Here is an 18,549-nt window from a genome sequence, read left to right as displayed (position 1 = left end):
TAATTTAAGTAATGGATCTGTGAGATGTTATATATTTATTTGTATAATATTCTCATAAGCTTTTCAGGTACATCTGACGCAATATTCACGAATCTATTATTTGAAATAAAATTCATAACTTTAAAATAAAATTAATTCATCACTTACCAATACGATGCGCAACAGCGGAGTAATCTATACGCCGCAAATTGCGATGAAACTGTAACATATAAACGTAACAGCCAAATTACAATAACGATCAAAATAGCTAATATAAAAAAAAATTATTGTGTGCATAACATTTTTTATTCATTTTTCAAGTGAATATATTTAACAAAAAAAAAATAATAAAATTTTATATTTTCCAAAAAAAGTTTTCTCTTTCTCTCCCTTCTTAAGTATAACATTCATAAATTTTTATTAAACGAAAATTTTTTTCTTTAATCCTTATTTTTTTGAATTATTCAAATGACAACAATTCAGTTAAAGGAAAATGTGTTAATTTAAAAAAACAATATATAGATATTTAAATACTCACCTTAAGCGAGATTGCTCCGCCTGATGCCTTTTCTAGATCTGCTCCATCTCTCAGTTGACAGGGATTGTTGCACTCACACAACATTCGCAAAGCCATGAGTAATCGCGGATGAACTAATTGTCAAAATATGACTATCGCACGGCACTCTCGAAATTAAAATTTACGATATAATATCTCTTTGCCACTATCTGTTCGTTTGACTGTTGACGCACGAATGATAGCGCGGCGCAACCTTGTATAAATGTATACGCAAGGCTGTGACGACGCGTTGTACATACGTCAGAAAAACAAACAAACAAGGCCGCGCGCCGGCCAGCCGAATTGTCATCCTAAAAAACATTGAAAATGCTTTATGAGATTAATTTATTTCAAATATTCTATTCTTGATACGTCAAATTGAACTCAATTATGGACTAATGCATTAAATGTCATGTTTACGTACTACGCTTGTCCGAAAATACTACTTTACGTACGATTTATCGCTATTGCTTTTTTTGCCAAATATTTCCGCACCGAGAGCAACGAAATCATGACTTTAATCAATCAAAAATATATCTGCGTAATAACTTTTCCGTTTGCAATAGCTATACACGGAGAGAATTTTTCGTTATATTTTACTGTTAAATTCACTACAAATGTGAGACAACTTGGCAACCAATCAAATTTTATCGTAACGATAGAAATTTTTGAAACATACAAAACACATTTTACAACGTAATAAAAATTACCAAGCACATTGGTAATTTTTTAAAAATTATTGAAATTTTACTATATATTTTAATAAAATTAATTAAACATTTTATATTTTATTTTGTAATAGATATTAATATTTTTTATTATACTACAGATATTAATCAATAGCTCGCATAAAATTCTTTGTAATACATGTTGTCTCACAATGTTTTTCAGGATAAATTCTAAGGGAAAATTCTCTCTGTGTATGCAATCAGTTTGATCGATTAAGACGTTTGCTTGAAATGTGTTAAGACATTTGCTCGAAATACGTAAGATGTAATACGACAGACTCGCTACTCATAGGTACACGTCGTTAATTCCATGCACAGTATTGTCCTTATTACGATACTAGGTTAAAACTATGTTACGTCTTCACTCGTGCAACGGAATTACAACTTCCGATTGTCGGCGCCGCTTTATAAAGCGTCGCTTATGCGACTAGTCGACACAGTGTCACAAACTACCTACGGGATTTAATAGATACTTTGGACATGCTCTCTCGGGAGGCGAAATAATAAGGAATATGAGCGAGCTTGCCAGAAAATGACGTGCCCTGAAATAAAGGCTATAAAGCAGAATATGATTCCATGAGGCAAAGCGAGGAAGTTACCATTACGTTCATTCGAGTAATCTTGTGGCAGTTGGATAAGAAATAATGTCTAAAAGAATTATTTCCGTGTTATTAATCCTTCTGCAATTTTAAATTGGCGTGAGATAAAATTTTAGATTTTATGATCATTGTAAAATCATAGCTGAAGAAAGTACACCCTAAAAAAATATTCTATACTCATAAGTGAAGAATTCCTCTAAGCATTTCTTCTAAGCAAAAAATCTTATATGAACCATATTTTTCTTTAAGTAAGCCGTATTACTTTATAAAAGAGTGAATGCGTGAGTTATAATCAAGAGTAAATTCCTCTATAGCAAATTCTACTATAATAATCCAAATAGCCTCTTAAAATAAGAGGATATGCAAGATATTAGTGGCACGCGCGTTTGTTAAAAAACGATTGTCTTATTAGCTACGCGATGCGTACAGCGTACACCACTACACGAGACGATGTCGACGAGCCTGCAGTGGCTGCGTGCGAATTGTATGCACATTGAAGTGTAGTGCTATTTATATAGTATTCTTTATTATGAACGGATGAACGAGATGAACAAGTTTTTGATGGAAGCACATTTAGGCGACTACTGGCCCGCATTTGAGAGTGAGTATTTTTTCCTATTTTAGTAGTTTCTGTTTAAAGTTAAAAGCTAGATCTACAATGAGACGTAAATCGTAGTTGCATGATTAGGGCCAAAGCATATAGATAACATGGCGTAGCGATATACGACAGTCATAATCAGTGGACGTAAGTAACACACAAGCTTTGACGTATCCTGACTGTTAATACACCAAAGCTTGTGCGTTACTTACGTCTACTGACTATAACTGTATATATCGCTACGCCATGTTATCTATATGCTTTGGCCCTAATCATGCAACTACGATTTACGTCTCATTGTAAATCTGGCTTTTAACTTTAAACAGAAATTACTAGAATAAGATTTTTCTTATTATACTCACTCTCAAATGGGGGCCAGTAGTCGCCTAAATGTGCTTCCATCAAAAACTTTTTTACCTCGTTCATGTTATATGCTTTGACACAGAAAGAAGTTTTCTCTCACAATCAGTCAACATATGATAATCGGATATAAGTTATGCTTAATAAGATTGAATAAAGAATATTCGTTTTTTTTTTAAGTATTATTATAAATGCTATAAATAAGATTATTATTTGATTTGTGAGAAGAGGAGATTCCTCTAGCATTAAGAGGACTGCAATCTTAAGTGTCTCATGGTTAGAGGATATTCCTCTAGATTTTAAAATATCTTCTTGAAACCGTATTTCAGAGGAAAATCCTCTAAAATCAAGCGGAAGCCACTAAACAACAGAATATTTTTTTGGGGGTGTAAAATTACATTGGGTACATTCCAAAACTTCTTGAATATTTGAATTATATCTGCTAAACATCCGAAGAAAACTTTAAATGTTTAAATTTCAAAGTTTACTTATTAGAATCAAAAGGTTAAATTAATTGCAGATTTAATTTATGTGAATTTACTGGTGCAACATGAAAACTGTGTTTTAAAACTGACAAACCATCGGCGTGCAATTTGATGAGTAGAAAAAAGTATACATATATATATATATATATATATATATATATATATATATATTCACACAGAATATTATCAAATATACTACAAAGGTTCGACCGAAAATGGCATTCTCTCTATTTAATGGCATTTTTTTTTCTAGGATTCATATGTCGGTCAAGTTTTACTTATTACTGTTTAAATTTAGAGCTTTTATTTGATATTTGACTTGTTAATATTATGAGTTAATTATACTGACTGAATTTCTCTCTGTACCCCTCTAATATGAAACATATTTCTACATTGAAAAAAAGATTCGGTAATAATCATATCTATCCTGACCACAGTTACTAACACAAGTGCTTTAGTGAAATAGTTTCAACTCAATCTTTAAGTGAATATACTCAAATAATTTGGTAAATATTTCAAATAATCATAGCAAGGTTTGGCGATTATTACTAATTTATTACATATCACTAAAAAACAATTTTTTTACATAAATGCTATGGTAATCATCAAATTATTTGGTAATTATTACCAAAGTATTTAGCATTACTTACTAAACCATTTAATTGTTTCAAGTGTTTCAACTGTATAAAAAATATGTCTTGTTAACTATTTTGTAATTATTATCAACCGCTTGGTAACAATTACCATATTTGTTACTACTTATCAAATAATGCGCTAAAACGCACAACCAAATGCGTTTTAAGTATTACAAGACTTTTTTCTCTGTGTTCAATGCGGCATAATCGATACGTCACGAACGTTTAAAAAGCTGATCTTTTGTTAGCTCTTAGGACATGCGCGCAGTCTCTACATGCATTAGCGACAAACTGATAATTGTACTTTCTACGATTACTTTCTACAATTAGAGTCACCGGTATGCGTTCAGTGAACGATACTACCTGCACGCTACCGCAGCAAGCGCGTTCGTACAGCAAACGAGGCGTTGAATAGCGGAGTAATACCAGCCTTACATATTATGGAAATTGAGTAATTGCGATCGGACTTTGGCACGACTTCGTTCCATTCACACCATCGAATCGAAATTGCTTTCGTGAAATCTGAAAATATATCTCGCGCCTGCATTCCTTACCACTTGAATGTACTAAGCACTAAGCAGTTTCTAAAAAATAATTTATTTTCCCCAAGTTTCTATTATTTTTTTTACAAAATTGGATACGAATGGTATTGAACTATTTCAGCGCACAGTCGGGTAAATAACAAAAAGATTGCGCAAAGATCTGCACGTTTGATCATCCTTGACCGACTATACCGGATCTTCGCACAATGTTGCTAACGCAGGATGAAAACTTTTAATAAAGCTCTCTCGTGCTGCATTGCGGACTGGAGTTTTATGTTATACTCCCTAAGGTGAACAGGCTCGTAAACGAGGTCATCTTCAGCACAATGTTGAAAATTATGTTTGGATGTAGGTATATAGCGAGCTGTATTCCATTCCCAAGCTTTCGGTCGATACGTGTTTTCTTGAATATCAATCGGCAGCATACTGATATTGTTGACTTGCAATATTCATATACGATTACTTCTTTTTCATAACTTTTATTTGCATTTATTGTTATAAATATTCTGTACTTTTATACCTTAACGAAAAACTAACATTTTATTTATAAATACAAAACAATCAGAAGCCAAGGCTAATTTCTATTTATTTACAAGCTTTGTACTTTTATTGCAATAGTATGCATTTTTGTAACGATATTGTGCTTTTTGTTGCAGATCGAGCGGGAAGATCTAACGGTCAGAAATGACGCGCAGAAGAACGTTTATCTTCGTATTGGGAGTATGTACAGGTGAGTTCTATAGTTGCAAAAAAATTCAATTCTTTCTATTTTTCACAGTTATTTCCCATTTACGAAAAACTACAGAATGAACATTAACGCGTTGCCTTGAATTATTCAGAAAAGAAAGGGAGAACGGTTTTCTAAGCGGATTATGTACGTAATTTTTATTTCGAGTCGTACCGCGCGCGCAGTGCGGCGGCGGATTGCCATTCTCGAAGAGAATGGGCTAGCATCTCTCGGCCGCATCCTGTTGCATTGTAAACTCGTGATGTAAAGCTTGCCAATCGAGGTGACTGCACCAAGTACTGTTAGGTCTACTGCAACGAGCATGCCTGCAAGAGTTAACTGTAACTTGCAGCTTATCAACAAAATTTTCCGTCCCACCTCGAGACGCGAGATCGTCACCTTTCGGTTTACGGCTTTACGGTGAACGTGAAAGACGCGATCTAAATTCGATTACTTTCAAATATGAGCTAATAAAACTCTGTAATATTTAGTTAAGTTATCTGAAGTAAATATCGCAAATGCATGTTACCCGGATTACGGATGTATATGCGTTAAATATCTTACACACGTGTATCTATTTGCATACAAAACGTATTTGCATTTCTTCAGAAGGAGTTAAAGTCTGACGACGACAGAATTCTCGCGAATTTAATTAATTAGCTGGAATTAACGTCTGTAAGATAAGCCCGGTAATGCAATGGGTAATAAGATAGATAATTATTTTAACGATGTTTCTTTTCCAACGTCGTGGGCTATATATTTCCCACTTATATAGAGAGAAATGAAGAAACTCAAACAATATTGCCTGCCTTTTTTAATGTCATTGCAAAATAAAAAAATCGTACACGCATATATCATTTTATGTACATTTAAATTAACTCTTTTTAAATGTATTGTTGAGCAAAATGCTATGTGATATCAGGGAACAATGTACAAATTCCCAGTAATTACGTTAAAGAAGTCGCGTGTAAACTAACGAATTAAAAGAAACAACTATTATTAAAAAACTTGCGCGCTGCATAAATAAATGCCTCCTTTATTCGAATCATTTTGTTGCGAGACAAGAAATGTTTAATAAATAATTATATAACTTTTACGTGCATCAATATTTGGATGTTCTATAGGTACTGTCCCAATCAAAAGTATGCAGGAAATATTAAAAACTCTGATATTAATTCTCCAGGGATTCAAAGACAAAAAAATGTATATAAATAGTTACGGAACATCTAATAGAATGTAAAAGACGTAGATTTAGTGACTGTAAATAACTGTTACTACTATTTTTTTTTTCAAAAAAAATTTTTCAAACAAAATTGTAAATAGTTTCAAATTTTGTTGCTCTATTTTTGTTTGTTGATAATCTATTTATGTGTAAAATATTATTATATTGGTTACATTTTTTAATGTTTACACTTTAAACCCTTTGTAAAACGGATATTCAAGAATTGATAACTTTTTATCTAAATTGTGAATCGATTTGAAATTTAGCCCAGAACTTCGAAAGAGAATACACAATATGATATTAAATTTTCGTCAACTTCGTTACATTTTAACTAACTCTTCAGAACACCCTTAATTAGTTTATTATTAACCTATATAATTAGTTTAAACAATAATATTATATAATATTACATAATGATAATGGATGAAATGTCTCTTTCATCAATATACCCCGATTATGTATTTCTGCCGTATTTTATTATATAAATATTTCGATATTATATAAATATTATACAATAGCTATTTCCAGAGACGGATATTATTCAATACGAGATTTACACATAAAGAGATACTATTGGCACAACAATCTCTTGACAGGATAATCACATTTAAATGCGTACTTTATGTCGCGTTTTATGCAGAATCTTTATTCCAATTGTATTTTGAAATAAATTTAAAATATAAACTGCTTAAAATATACATTAACTTTTCAGTTTTTACTTTATTAAATGTCCATATGATAGAACTCGCAAATTAAAAATAAAGGAAATATTTGGTTCTTATATGAAAGAGAACTGAACGAGAAAACACGTTTTAAATGTCAAGATACGCGAATCTGGACAGTAGATAAATTATGTATAAGAAAAGAAACAAGGATTTTTTATCTTTTCTTTTAAATAATCAAGTTCGAGAAATCGATACTTTGTCATAAAATCTTCAGCATCCGTCAGAAATGCATATCGAATATGAGTATCGAGGTAGAATCAGGTGGAAAATTCTCCGCGCTGGGAAAATCCGCATCAATAAAATAAATATTTATCTCAGCTTCGCGCGACGTTCACGGTGAGGACTAGTCGTCTCTCGTATCGACGTAAATCAGCAAAACACGAGGACACACTCGAAGCCCCCTGCATAATTCCGAAGGTCTGTTTAATATTCAAACGCACGCTCTCGACGCGCGATCGCGCGAATACTTTCAATTTGCAGAGCGCAAACTGTATCGTAGAACCTCTCCTGAATAGTTCCGAAGGAACCCAGGCGGTAATTCCACGGACAACCGGTTTTTCGATCCATTAAACGTCTCGTCTACGCACGCTACATTTTTCTCGCATCGCGCATCTCGGTGAAAACCAGTTGTCGTTATTGTCGATGAGCGCGCAGGAACTTTTGTTTTCGTGCGTCAAGCGAACTTATTACGGATTACTAACCACAATTCACCGATTTATTGTCAAACGTGTGACTTAGATTACATGGAGTAAAAACAATTAACGCGTTACACGTGAGAACCAATTTACTGCTAAAAGCTTTCCCACACAATTTTTAATGAATGTTTTGAAAGCGTAAATCTCTTGTGAATACAGGTTTTAAAATATAGCATATAAATATGTGTGTGTTACATAATTATTTCTATCTTCTCTCTAATTATCTTTGACAGATTGATGAATCAAATCTTGAATTATAGACAATAAAAATAATAAAAAAGGCTATTCACTTTTTAAAGAGTTTTTCTCTGAAGCGTGCTTATTAATTTACAACGATTTAATCCGTAAATAGATCACTCATAATTAGTTTATAAAAACCAATTATTTTTATTACGTGTTATTATTTGTTCCTCGCATTACATGTGTTATTAATTAAAGTACCATACGGTGATCGTAGAACCTTCTATATTTGGAGTAAAAGATAATCGTAAATATTATATAAAATAATAATATCTTCAAAAGAAATAAAGTTGTAAGATCGACCTTTGCTATTTCAGGCACCTTACTACTACTCTTTAACAATGCAGTGGCGGAAGTTACGGAAGCATCGATCGCATCCGAGAAATTTGAGTCCCAAAAACTATCGACTCCCCATGGATCTACGACGATTCTAACCAGAGTCTCTTCGAGCCATCAAAATGGATCATTTGCCGAAAACAATGGAAGAGATATCGAGTTGACGAATCGAAAAACTCACGACACAGAAGATGGATCGCACGACAGTGTCATCAACGGCGCAAATCAGGATGGAGAAAAAGTCGATGTGTCAACACACGCGAATTCGCAGGCGGAAAAATCAAGCAATGATTTCGAAAGTTCATCGTCGGATGGAAACAGGAAGCCGCGGTACGGAGAGATCGTTGAAAGCACCGGGAAAAGCACCAGCACGAAAGTCGTCTCCGAAGATCTCAGACTCTCCAGGAAGAACGAACTAACTGCGGCGACCGCGAAACTGTCTTTCAACGATTCGAAACAGGACAGTAAGAACCCAGAGGATGACACGCTTCAAGAATCTTCCAATCGTGAAAAAATATCCAATGCGACCAAGTTCGTGTCGCCAAATCCGAAGGAAAAAGTTGTCAACGAGAAGTTAATTGCGAACGTTATGGAAACCTCGGAATCTAAAGAGGCGGGAAAGGAGCACTCCGTTAAATATGAAGAAGAAAATAATGTAGCTGCGAATAAACAAGAGATACCGACCGTCAGGTCTATCTTTTCGACGACTCCGAAATCGACGTCGGAAGACACCGTCAGATCCGACGAAAAGAAGGACAAAATTATAAAGCTCGAGCATAAGGAAGTTGTTTCGAGAAAGGACAAGAATACAGTTTTGACTGACTTGAAAGAAGAACTGGAAGATCACACGACGGAGGCTCGTGATCGGGAATTAACCACAGCGCACAGTGAAATTTCCTTGGGATTTAAGAAGAGCGCGAATGTAGGAACGACGGCGTCTGAAGCATTCGATCTAGAGAAGATCGACGAAAAGGGACACGAAGGAACCGTCTCGTTAGTTAACGACACTTACGTGAACTACAATCACTTTTATAAGACTGTGACGGGGAAGGATCCCAAAACTAGCACGGGGAATCGTTCGATTGACGCGAGCGAATCGCGCGAGAAAGGCGACCCGAAAGAAGAGGTGGAGATCGTTAAGAACGTAACTCACCTGCCGGTACAGAGGATCGTGACTATCACGAACGATACAGCGAGGAACGATTCTCACGTTAGTGAACTGAGTAATCAAGAAGGAACCGCTTACGCGAAGAAAGAGGGGACTAGCGCGACAGATGAAAATCATCGTGAGCAAAGCGTAGATTCCTCCATTTCCAATGCAACCGCTAAGAGTACAGATGGTGTGGAAGAATGGAGATCAATAGGGGAGCCTGAGAGCCAGGTGAAGTTGCCCGAGACAATGACTCAGAGCGCGCGACTCGAAGAGCGTACCTCGTCCACTCCTGAAACCACTCCTAGTCCAGTTCCGCAAGGCAGAACTATCGGATTTTCCGGAGTCAATAAGTTTCCGAATATTGAAGTGAAATCTACAGCCTCGACGAAAAGGACCGTCGACGAGGGATCGTCGGTCACTCAAAGCCTGCGAAACAGCACGGCAAAAATAGATCAAAGACCTTATCCGTACCTAAAATCCAACAGGGAGTCGTTTCAGGCAATAACGGAGGCTAGTTCAAAACTGAAAAAGGAAGGTGGTGACGTTACGGAGGAAACTTCCGCTTACGAGAACACGATCGGGAGAGGGGAGTCCGAGAAGAAGCTCGTTGTCACGGAACCTTCGGTCGTGATCGAGAACAGCATCCAACAGCATAAGTCGAATAAGAAAAATGTAAACGAGTCCACGAATTCCACGACAAAGAGTCTCTTCTCTTCGACGCCGGTGACGGCGATTCCGATTGTCTCGGCCGATGTTGGATCAACGAACGAAACTTTGTCGGAAGGATTTAACAGCAGCGCGAAGGTGACGGATATGAAACGCTCGAAGTCGAACGAGAATGACACGTCGGGTACGAAAGAGGCGGAGAAAGTGATTACAGGCAAAGACGAAGGTTACGACGTGACTGGAAACGGAATAACGGAAGTGAGCCTGATGCCGGATGGCAAGGAAGCGAAATCACATTCCGGCGAAGCGACGGAATCGTCAACGTTGCACTCCACGGAAACGAATACGTCTAAAACAGTGTCTCTGAATACCGACGTTCAGATGGAACCGGAAGAAGCTATGATGATCCGCTCGACTTTCGTCGTTACCGAATCGACGAGCATGGTTCCCTTGGACAACGACACGACGACGGAAGCGAACAAGTCCAAAACTTCGACGACTTCGACGTCGGCGGCGGAGATGAATACGATCGCTGCGACGGTTCTCGAAAATTCCACGGAATTGGCGCCGAGGACAAACGTCACGCTGCGATCTTCATCGAATGTTAATCAAACCACCGAATCTCCCTCTGTCACGTTAAATCCCGACGAATCCTCAATCCCGACGACCACGTCCGTCGAGTTCGAGTTCGTCAGTCTCACGGAGGCGATATCTTCGGGAATTAACGCGACCGAGAGGAGCGTCGAAGGACGAACCTTCGAGGAGCAAACAACGCTTTCGAGGGCGACGACGATTCAAGATCCGTCCGTGACGAGCAATTCGACGGAGGACGCGGTCACTACGATGAAACCGGAAAAATCCACCGAACTTCCGGTGACGACCGAAGGCGGAACTCCGACGACGGATCAAGTGTCGGGTGTGCATCACGCGGACAACGAAACTACTAGAGATCCTCAAGATACTCCGACCACTTCTGAGAGCCAAAGTAATCGCACGGAGTTCACGAGGAGCGAAGTTACTGTAAGCGTTATCGATCTCACCAGCGTCACCGCCGCTGATGCCACGGCAGCCTCCGGCGTTACGGAGGATCCTCTAAAGTCTATAAAGGATTCAAGTTTCAATGCGAACATCACCGAGACGTCTGCTCCAGGCGCGACGGAACTTCCGCCGAACATAGGCGTCGCAACAACGACGAACGTCACAAAGAGCCCTTCGGCTACGAGTACTTTGGAGCCGATAGCACCCTGGAACACAGCGGGTTTCACGGAATCGCCTGAGGAGGAGGTAACGGAAAGTATTCAGACTCTGTCATCGGATGAAATCACGTTGCTAGTTAAAATAATCATCGAGGGCACCTTACACGAAGTCTGTCCTCGGCTGGAGGATCTAAAGAAGGCGCTCGCGGACGTCCTCAGAGACGGACTGGACAAGTGAGTGATCTGCGAAATTTTTTTTATTTTTCTTTATTTTTCTTTATTGAGTATGAAATATTTTTTTAAAGCTGAATATATATGGATGTACTAATTATTATTATTATTTATTTTTAACTACTATTTTCCATCTAATATTATCTCATAAAAATGTAGTATATCAACATTTTTCACACATTTAGATATTCAAATCTATGCAATTAATAATTTACATACCCATGTATGTTAGAAATAAATAGCTCTTTTGTTATATAGATTACATAATAATAGTAATAAATTAATAGTAAATGCTTCTAAAATTGTTCTAAACTCATACAGAAAGTAAAAGTTTAGATTAATATATAGTAAAATTCTTCTCTTAGCTTAGCACACTCAACTTTCAACTAATTGTAAGATAACTAAAAATGCACTCGTTACATATAATACAGCGTGGAATACTTTATTTTGCAGGCCTGTGGAGTCGAGACAAATTATCATCCGTCAGAATCCTTGTCGCGAGCAGAACTCATCGCCGACACCCACAGAGGTTTCCTTAATCCCGATCCTGATTTACGTTGTCGACGAGGACAACAAGTTCGACGCCGCCATGACGAAGATTCTACCAAGTTTATACAAGGTGTCTCTCAACTTCCCAGTGAGAGTAAGTTGAAAACGGCGGAGAAGGTCTCAGGCGCGGATTAGAACATTGTGGCTGTCGGAACGTCAACACAACTCCATTATAACTCTTGTGTGCTTCGGCACGTCTCGTGAAAATTCAATCTCCCCGATTATCAACTTATCATTATAGACTCATTCACGTCGCTCGCGAGTAATCGCTCGGTTCAAGTTTCTACGAAGCGCCCCTTCTCTCTATTAGCTTTCTCTATTAATCGATCGATGCGCCGTATCAAAGTCATTGATGTTATACGCAATGGCACAGTTATCGAAAGAATATCTCTATTAAATTTCCTTAGGTTATTCATTCTTTCCAGATACACAAATTTCTTCTGGTATCGGAAGCGGATTCCGGTAACGCCATAGCGGTCGTCGTAGTCTCCTCCGTAGCCTTCATTTGCCTGGTTCTTTTAGCCGGCCTTCTGGTAAGCGTTTTAATATCTGCGCATCATATTTAATTTATGACGGACATTGGCGCTTGACATTCGAAGCTTTTACGCAAACGTGCACGTGAAATAAAAGACGCATCATATAAATTGTTCGGCATGTCACTTATCACATATAAGATTGACTTTATTTTTTTTTTTTTTCGCTATCTTCGCGAAGCGAGGATAATCGCGAGAATTTTCAAGCTTGAATCGTTCTACTTTATCTCGGTCGTTTTTTTTTTAGAATATAAATGTGTGTCGCATGCATTTTTTTGTCTGCCGTTCTCACACATCATGCGGCACATTACTGAGAAATCGAAGCAGGAAATACTAATATTTCAAGATGACAGTTGCGCAGGTCCGCGAAAATCTATGCTCGCTGACGTAATCCTCTGCTGCTAAAAGTCGCGCTTGCGATAAACCTCCGTTCACGGGAGGTTTACGTTACATGTGTACAGTTCATCTCCGTCCATTCGCCCGTCCATCTGTCCACACTCATAATTCTCTTCTAGTGTACGTAATACGCTCATTATAACATGTCTGTATACATATATATATATATATATGTTTTCATCTAGGAGGTGAGAGAAAGGATGTTCTCTCGTCTTCGTCGCGCGGATGACGAAGATAATGCGCTCTGCACGCGCATAATATTTCGCGGCACGAACGAGTTTTTTTTCCTCCTACTTTTGCGCTTATAATTAGATATAATGGCAGCTTATTATATGGTTCTTTTTTTCAGTTGCGCTTATCTCCACGTTCCGTTTATTCGTATAATAATACGCGTGCACACGCGCGGTTGCGGTTCACGTGGAATGCAAGTTGATCGCTTCACGAGAAATCAAGAAGCTTGCAAATTATACTCGTGTAATAGATATTTTATTCATATGTATAAGAATTAATAGGAAAAAATTTGAGTCTATTAGATGTTGGCAACATCATTAAACGCGAAAAATGATAGTTACATTAATATTGCTCGTATTATATAACTTTAATATTGGAACATGTTCTGTTATTATATCGATAATAGCATCGCTATGAGATCTACTACGTTTTCTTCGACCATCAGTAACATTAATACCGTGCTGCTTGCACAGCGTGCAACAATTAATTTTAATGAACGTATACCGCCAAGCGGAATCTGAACTAACCAAATTTAACGAATCAATTAATATTGAAGAGAAAGAAAATTACTGGTGGCCTCAGGAAATACAAAACGGTACTATCTCATTTTCGAAACTGTACTCGTGTACAAAAGCAATTTTACTTAATGAGTAGGCCAGATAACTGTATTAAACAAACAAATTTTGCGTGAAAAAATGTTTTACGACGTAAAAAGAAAACCAAGCGCATTTTTAGAAAGCTTATTATAATTTTTATAAGCTTTCTAAAAGTACGCCTTTAATTATACAAATTGGTAATATCGTAAAATATTAAAAATAGTAATGATCACGGAACACGAATAACGATGATTATAATATGGTATTAAATCGCGGAATTAAAATCGATACGGTTTATTTTGAAAAGCGCTTAATCGAACGCGCAAACATGCGTGGGGCAATACTGTGAAGCGTATATATGTATTTGCAGTAACGTGTAATTAACGATATAGGAGAATTGACGTCGCGCGTCTTCTTACCGGAAGAAATGGAATGTCATTTGCACACGCGATTGTCCAGCCTTGAATGGCTGATTATAGGCCAGTCAAATTAGACCAAAAAAGGCTTCTGGTATGAAAGTGATCCGAACTTTTTTATTCCTTTTTAGACGTGTTGGGGGTGTTTAGAAAAGCTTATTTTTGAGTTGTCGTATCTCAGGAGCGAAAAAGTCGTTTCTCAGGAGTCGTTTCTCAGGAGCGAAAAAGTGCTATCTATTAATCGAAACGAGATAAATGCAAAAAACCGCGAAAAATTTATTTTTCGGGGAAACCAAAATTTTCGTTCAGCTTCAGCTACAAAATGAGGGGTTAGTCATTCATTCTTTATCGACATTCGCCGAGTTACTGCGAAAAAACGAAAATTTTGGTTCCCCCGAAAAATAAATTTTTCGCGGTTTTTTGCATTTATCTCGTTTCGATTAATAGATAGCACTTTTTCGCTCCTGAGAAAGTTGTAGGGCTTGAAAAAACGAAGAAAATGAGCGGTGACTCGTTCCGATTCGTCAAAAATTGGTTCCCCCCCCCTCAAAAAACTCTGGGTCTCATAATACGACAACTCAAAAATAAGCTTTTCTAAACACCCCCAACACGCCTAAAAAGGAATAAAAAAGTTCGCATCACTTTCATACCAGAATGTCTAATTTGACTGGCCTATTAGATTGACTGGCAAACGGCGTTCCACACTTCATCAGCGTCGCTGCGCCGTGGTTTTTGTCGGGCATGCGAATGACGATGTCGAAATGGCTCGGCCGGCTACGTTTATTCTATTTTGCTGACCGTCGCGAGATTTCCTCGATCTCTTTTCAGATATGTCGGTCATGTGGCGTAATTGGTAATACAACTCGTTGCTTAATTGCAATGAAAAGGACTTATCAGAATGCGTGATTTACAATTATAATTGTTGCATTCGATCGACGCTGACGGCCAATCATTATATCTATTTAAAGCAGCATCACTTTTTTCGCTTTATAAATTATATTTAAAAACGTAAGGGAATTACGTGAAAATAATTTGCATCAGATAGTTGATCTGACTGATAATATAATTGATCTTCTTATACAATCATTTTTTGTTAAAGATGAAATAAGAGAAACACGTAATTATACAATAATTCTCCAATATACCGATTTGCTTAAATCGAAATTATAATTAATCTATAAGTGGCACACCTTTATCGTTTGTAAATATATTTTGCACGCTGGCGAACTCTGCAGTTTTTGATTCAGTGCATGGCCACTAAATTAACCGCCACCGCATTTCGGGATATTGTGAGTATTTGTAGACGAGTTGTACTGTTATACAGAGCGGAGTTGCAAAGTTGCGTACAGTAGAAGGTCGCTATATCAGCTTTTGCTTTTCGTTTCGTCGAACGTAACGGCCGCTAACCTTAGGTGTATCTACTTGCAGTTCATAATGAGAAAGAGGCAAACGAGGTTCAATTACGGTGAACGGTGCCGGCCGGTATCCTTGGACGCCTACAGCCTCGACAGCGTTTCGGCGTACAATAGCGTAAGGCGCAAAGGTGCGGCAAGATCCTCCAAGAGAAGTTACGGCAACCCGACTTTCGAAGATTCGGTAAGTTCGAGAAAATTAATCGTAGAAGCCTTCAAGACTTCAAGTTTGAATTTCTCGTGCTATTAGGAATTTAATCTTGTGTCTAATCGATGATTATATAGTGTACCTACTATATCAGAGATATTTAGCATATGTACCTTAGCTACATTAAGTTAATAAGTTATATAAATTAATTTAAAGATATTTTCTTGTGAGAAATACAAACTGGCGTCATTAAATATATCGATTATTATGATAACAGAGAAATTGTTTTTCTTTATAATAGAGATTTTTTTATATTGTTTTGAGAACATGCTTATGGCACATTTATATAAAGAGACAACATTTTTCTTCCAACAATGCATTTTTAGTAACATATAGTTATATATTTTCTATTACATTACAGCAATAATTTTCCTTTCTTTATAGCTGTTACGTGTTACGAAAGTATAGATCTAAATTAATCGTTCAGGTAAACGATTGTGCAATGCAATAATATTGCCTGTATCCAAGTAGCAAAAGAGTAGCAGTATTCAGGCTAGCTTGGCAGTAGATTCGATCGGCACATTAAAGTAAATAAACTATGTTGGCGCTTTGTTTGATTTCCGCCGTTAGGTTGCCGTTAGTTGACTTAGCAATTGTTCCAAGCCAGTTGTTGGTAAATCAATAGTATAGTTAAATCATGTGTCTATCTTTGTTTAATTTAAAGAAAATACAAAAACATATATATATAATTTAACTATTAGTTAGTTTACTAACAAGTTAGAGCAACCGACCCTTAGATTCTTATCAGAATTTTGCAGACGTTATTGAATAAATACAGCAGATCCTGCGTCAATTTTATTTACAATTAATATCTATGTTCTAGAACAAATTTAATTTTATCTGGGTACCATGTACTTGTTTAATTATAAAATGACACGTATTAACCCTAGAGAGCATATCATAATTTTCTCATACGTTTTTACGTCGTTAGTCTTTTGACTAACCGGAGTAATAAATTACCCCAAACTTGTACCGCGTGTATAATGTTTCCATTTGTTGTTAGAAGACTTTGTAATAGATAATTTTGTTTGTTCTTTAATAGGGAAGACGATAGTAGTCATCAATTTGTGGTAGTAAAAAAAAACAGTAGTTTTTCATAAAATTCACCGATTTTTAAAATTTCAACGGATTTTGAAAGACGAATAGACAACCTTCAAGGGCATGTAAGCGACTTTTTCGTTTCTTAAAAAAAAACATATTTCTTTGAACGTCTGAAGTAGAGGAAATGATGAAAAACTGTCGGGTGGGAAAAATCGCAAGAAATGGAAAGTAAAACAGATTTTGTCGATTATTATTTATTTGAAAGGTAGTCAAAAGTTATAAAATTATATGGAAACAGTAAAATTAACTCCATAAAAACTTTACAAAGTTTTAATCAGTTGCTGTGTAAGAACAGCAAAAATGAAATAATTGACCGAATCTTAAAGAATTATATATGAAATAGGGGTAGAATTTTCCGGGGAGTGCTATAAAATGTATAATTTTTCGTTACCAATTTTCACAAAAAATCTGAAATATACTTTACTGTGGTAAATGTCGAGCGTAAACGACCGACTGGGGTAATACGTTACCCCAAACGATTTTCTTTTTCGGTCACAGCTGCTGCACGGATCTAACGCACTCGCTGAATGACGGAGGTCGACTGCCGGATGACTAAACTGAATTATGGTTAGGGTCTCGGTATGAAAACTAACCTTCCTAAATCAGGGGAATTTGAATTTCGCGTGGGGTAACGTAATACCCCACATATGCTGTCTAGGGTTAATAAAATATTACCTGAAAAGCATCTAGTTGCTTTGAACAGTAGCTAGCTTTTAACCAGTTAATTCCACAAAGAATTATTTGCACATCTGTTAGGTGAATCTTAGGCCGATATTCATTCGGTTTTTATATCTAAGATCATCTCAAGTACAATCTTAAGATATCATAAACCAATCACATATATTATCAATATTTCCAAATGTATTTTGATTTATTGCACTTCACTAAAGTTGAAGGTCGAACTTTCCCCAACTTAATATATATACAATATATATATATATATATATTAAAAAGGTGTGTATATATATATATATATATACCTTTTTACTTAATTCAATTTAGAAAATTTGCAAATTTGAAGTATTTTTCAATCGATATCGAGTTATTTCCTACGTAGCGCTCGGTCAAAGGAAGTAAGACAGCGTTCTCTTTTGCACGAGCAAAGCTACGAGCAAACCTTTCTATGAGAGGTATTCTCTTATTTCAGAGCGCCATTCCCTCTCATCCCCTCAACTTCGCTGGGCTTTCATCTTTCTGTAACGACGTTAACGCAATCAACGAAGAGTTCGCGGGCATACCCCAGGTTTCGGCGAAAATAGACGAGCTGCCACCGGGCGCGGAGGTGAAGAACAGGTACGCAAATGTGATACCGCTTCCGGAGACGAGGGTACCGTTGCAGAGGCTGAACAATGACGCCTTGACCGAGTACATCAACGCTAGTTACGTGCGGGTAAGTGAAACATTTTGTTTGAGCTGATTTTCGCGGGCGTGTAT

General features: G+C 36.8%; 1 protein-coding gene across 2 annotated transcripts in view; it reads left to right on the top strand.

Annotated features, from left to right (window-relative positions):
- The window catches only part of LOC139812547 (uncharacterized), a 56,440-nt gene that overhangs the window by 29,595 nt on the left and 8,296 nt on the right, over positions 1-18,549 (top strand). The window contains exons 2-7 of one of the 2 annotated variants that reach the window (XM_071777423.1): positions 5,139-5,212; positions 8,409-11,676; positions 12,127-12,316; positions 12,630-12,755; positions 15,823-15,990; positions 18,263-18,505. In XM_071777423.1, the coding sequence (XP_071633524.1) occupies positions 5,167-5,212; positions 8,409-11,676; positions 12,127-12,316; positions 12,630-12,755; positions 15,823-15,990; positions 18,263-18,505 (4,041 nt within the window). In that variant the 5' untranslated portion in view covers positions 5,139-5,166. The remainder of the gene's footprint in view (positions 1-5,138; positions 5,213-8,408; positions 11,677-12,126; positions 12,317-12,629; positions 12,756-15,822; positions 15,991-18,262; positions 18,506-18,549) is intronic. The other variant, XM_071777424.1, reaches the window with a different exon arrangement.

The sequence above is a fragment of the Temnothorax longispinosus genome, chromosome 5 (assembly GCF_030848805.1).
Source record: "Temnothorax longispinosus isolate EJ_2023e chromosome 5, Tlon_JGU_v1, whole genome shotgun sequence".
NCBI lineage: Eukaryota > Metazoa > Arthropoda > Insecta > Hymenoptera > Formicidae > Temnothorax > Temnothorax longispinosus.
Note: the sequence above shows the minus strand (reverse complement) of the source record. Positions and strands in the feature narration are given on the sequence as shown.